Source organism: Elephantulus edwardii, unplaced genomic scaffold (assembly GCF_000299155.1).
Source record: "Elephantulus edwardii isolate Elephantulus edwardi_28Jun2011 unplaced genomic scaffold, EleEdw1.0 scaffold00246, whole genome shotgun sequence".
Taxonomy (NCBI): Eukaryota; Metazoa; Chordata; class Mammalia; order Macroscelidea; family Macroscelididae; genus Elephantulus; species Elephantulus edwardii.
The window spans coordinates 1,820,698-1,824,723 of NW_006399996.1; the positions used below are offsets into that span (position 1 = coordinate 1,820,698).

The 4,026-nt window shown below is 37.2% G+C and overlaps 1 protein-coding gene across 1 annotated transcript; it reads left to right on the forward strand.

Moving 5' to 3' along the window:
- The first annotated feature begins 646 nt into the window (after positions 1-646).
- On the forward strand, positions 647-1,279 carry LOC102852324 (geminin-like). Its single transcript, XM_006899108.1, has one exon. It carries the CDS (start codon positions 647-649, stop codon positions 1,277-1,279), a length of 633 nt encoding a protein of 210 aa, XP_006899170.1.
- The last annotated feature ends 2,747 nt before the right edge of the window (positions 1,280-4,026 follow it).

The window sequence follows — 4,026 nt, forward strand, 5'->3', positions numbered from 1 at the left end:
TGCAGTGTTCCCTTGCTCTGTTCTGATGACTGCCTCCTGGTCCAAGTATAAGTTTCACATTAGAACGATCAAGTGTTCTGGGATTCCCATGATAAATAACCAAGTTAGGGAAGTCAAAAGGTTATAATCCAGGTTGGCAGCAGAATATAGTCAGGACAGTTCTTGAAATGGGCTCACAAGCACCTCAGCCTTGAGCCTCATAGCTTTTGGCCACTGTTTCCAAGTTCTCAATCCTGCCAATATTGGCTTCCCACCCCTAATTGTCCAACAAAATTTTCAGTTCTGCCCAAACTGGCTCTCTCTCCCAAGGTCCCATCTCACGTCAAGTCTCCAGTTCAGCCATAGGTATTGCTGCCTTAGATTGTAGCTGGAGCAAGAAGAGTGTCAATTGTACCAGAAAAACTGTCTGCCTCTTGCTTCTAGCTTGCTCAATTCAATGGCAAGACCAACCAATCCTTTTGCAGATTGTTGAGACTGGTCAGTCCCTCTGAAATAGCAGATAGCCAATCCCACTGTGGATAGGCTAACATGCTCCATTTGAATATTCCCTCCCATCTGCGTGCTCCTTAAGGAGTTAGTGATTTTCTCACAGCTCGTGCCAGCTTCTCCCGCGTTTCGTAGGCCAGATACAGTCATCAGCTGTATAATGAATCTCAATATGAAGCAGAAATGTGAAGGACTCCAAGAGAATATAAAGGATAGTCCTTTCCCAAGAAGAACTCTGAAGATGATTCAGCCTTCAGCTGCTGGATCTCTTGTTGGGAGAGAATGTGATTTGGCCAAAGGCATATACAAAAGAAAACATGCAACTGGCCAATTAACATCTAAGACTTCCAACCCTGGAGTTGTTAATGCCCCAGAATATAATGAAAATAAAAATCTTGGAGGAGTCAACCAGGAAGCACTTGATCTTATGGTTAAAGAAAATCCATCCTCTCAGTATTGGAAAGAAGTAGCAGAACAACGAAGGAAGGCTCTCTATGAAACTCTTAAGGAAAATGAGAAACTTCATAAAGAAACTGAAGAGAAAGACAGTGAAATTGCTCACTTGAAGAAAGAGAATAAAGAATTGGCAGAAGTAGCGCAGCATGTACATTTTATGGCAGAGCTGATTGAGAGACTGAAGAATGAACCTCTGGCTAACTTTGAATCATCGAGCAGTCAGGAATTTGAGTCGGAAGAGAAAACTGATGAAGATTCAGAAATGGAAGACTCCGATATTAGCACAAGTGCTGAAGAAATTGTATCTTCCTCTACAGATTCAAAACCATGTACATGAAATTGTTTAACATTTGATTCTTGACAAATACACTGCCAAAGTTTACCTCCATTATAGTTCTTTGTAACAGAGTAAATAATCAGACTGACTTGTTTGAATCCTGAGACTGTTGTTGTATTAAAATATAAATATTACCTATTTTTCCATCTTATTTTTATGTAAATAGTATTTTCTCAAGCATCTAGCGTAATTTAAGTATATGATAAATAAACTTTACTCTTAGCAAGAAAAAAAAAAAAAGTCATATTGAAAGAGAAACTCCACAGGTACTCAAGTTGATAAACAACCTTAACCCTCACTTAGAAAAATGACATATTTTCTTTTTTATTATTATACAAATATTTTTAACACTACATATAAAATATTTTTGGAATGATTTTTCATTCTATGATGTTGAGATATAATCCATGCTGAAGGTGGTAGTTTTTTATCTTCTTTAGTAAATGCTTCAAATCTTTACTTTCTGCAAGCAAGGTTGCATCATCTTCATACTGCAGGTTGTAGAGGAGTCTTGCTGCAATCCTGATGTCACCTTCTTCTTCATACAGTCCAATTTCTTAAAATATTTGCTTAGCATACAGATTGAGTAAGTTTGGAGAAAGGATACAACCCTGATATACACCTTTCCTGATTTTAAGCCATGAAGTATTACTTGGTTCTGTTCAGATAACTGTTTCTTGGTCTATGTGTAGGTTTCATGTAAGCTAAATTAAGTGTTCTAGTATTCTCATTCTTCCCAATGTTATCCATAATTTGCTATTATCCACACAATCAAATGTTTTTGCATAGACAATAAAACATAAATAAACAACTTTCTGGTAGTCTTTACTTTCAGTCAAGAATAAACTGATACTATAAAAGATATCTCTCATTCCACAGCCTCTTCTGAATAAAATTATAATTTCTAGCAGTTCCCTGTTCCAGCCATGCTTCAACAATCTTCAGCAAGATTTTGCTTGCATGTAATGTTAATCATAATTTCCACACTCTGTTTAACCACCCTTTTTAGGAATGAGAACAAATATTCATTACTTTCAGTCAGTTGACCAGGTCATTCTCTTCCAAATTTCTTTAGCATACAGCTAGTGATCAGTCCAAAGCTGTGTTCTTTTGTTGAAACCCCTGTATTGGTATTCCATCAATTTCTGGAGCCTTATTTTTTTTGCCAATGCTGTTCTAATTCAGCTTGTACTCCTTTCATTATCATTGGTTCTTCATTATATACTGCTCCCTTAAATGGTTCAGTGATAACCCATTCTTTTTGGTACAGTAACTGTGTATTCATTCAATCTTCTTTCAAAAGTTTCCACATCATTCAAGATTTTGCCGATAGAGTCCATGTATTGCATCTCAAGGTTTGAATTTGTTCTTTAGTTCTGTTACCTTGAGAAGTGCCAAGTGTGTCCTTCTCTCTTGGTTTTTAATTCCAGTTCTTTGCATGGCTCATTGTAATAGTTTCCTCCCCTGGAGCTGCCTTTTAAAAAAAAATTTATTATTAATTTCAGTGAAAATTTATAGAGACTTTGGATTCCCATTCATTCATTGTTCCACTTTTCTCCCAGCCCACCCCTCCCCCCCAGTACATTCCCCTCTTCGAAAAGTAAAAGAAAAATTCTTTCATTGTTTTACAATCCCTCCCCCAGGTCCACTCCACTATGCAGCCTTCACTCTGGACTCCTGTCATGACAAAAATACGTAATCACATATTCCTTTTAAACAGTTTTTTCCCTTATCTGTTTCAATGCAATATACATTATTTATCCCATCTTTCTCAGTCTCCCCCCAAACCGCAAGGTCAGTCCTGTTTTACAACAGTGGCACCATGCAGTATTTGTCCTTTTATGACTGAGATACTTCACTCAGCATAATGTTTCCAGGGTCACCCATTTTTAATGATACTGCATGATTTCCTTGTTTTTCAATGCAGCATAGTATTTGTTCCATTGTGTGACTATACCACAGCTTCTCTACCCATTCGTTTGTTGATGGGCACTTAGGTTGTTTCCAACTCCTTGCTATTGTGAACAAAGCTGCAATAAACATGGGTGTATGTATTATATATCTGCTTGGGTTTCAGTTACGGTCTCTTTGGGGTATATCCCCAGTAGTGGAATTACTGGGTCAAATGGTATCTCTACTTGCAAATTTTTTGACAAAGTGCCATACTGCCTTCCACAGTGGTTGCAACATTTAACACTTCCACCCACAGTGAATAAGGATTCCAGTTTCTCCACAACCTCACCAGCATTTGTTGCTTGCTGTTCTGTTTAATTTTGTTATTCTTACTGGGGTGAGATGATATCTCCTAGTTGTTTGGAGCTGCCTTTTGAAATCTTCTGTTCACCTCTCTTGAGCATTTCTTCCTTTTGTTTTGGCTTCACTACATTCCAGTGCCAATTTCTGTCTCTTCTGACAGTAATTTTGGTCTTTTCTTTCCTGTCTTTGGTAAGTATGTCACTCATCAACTTCTTTACCAAATTTCTCATCATTATTAAAAACTCACTGTTTCCTAAATTATGGACAATAATTTTTTTAAATAACCGTTTTAAGAAATATACTTTTAAAAAGAGAGATACAATTCACCAATTTAGGCAGATTTTTGTTGGTACTAGGGATATTGTAGCTGATGTTGGATGGATCTTAGCTGAAAGTAGAGAATACCAGAAGAATGTCTATCTGTGTTTCATTGGTTATGCAAAGGCATTTGACTGTGTGGATCATAACAAACTGTGGCTGACTCTGAGAAG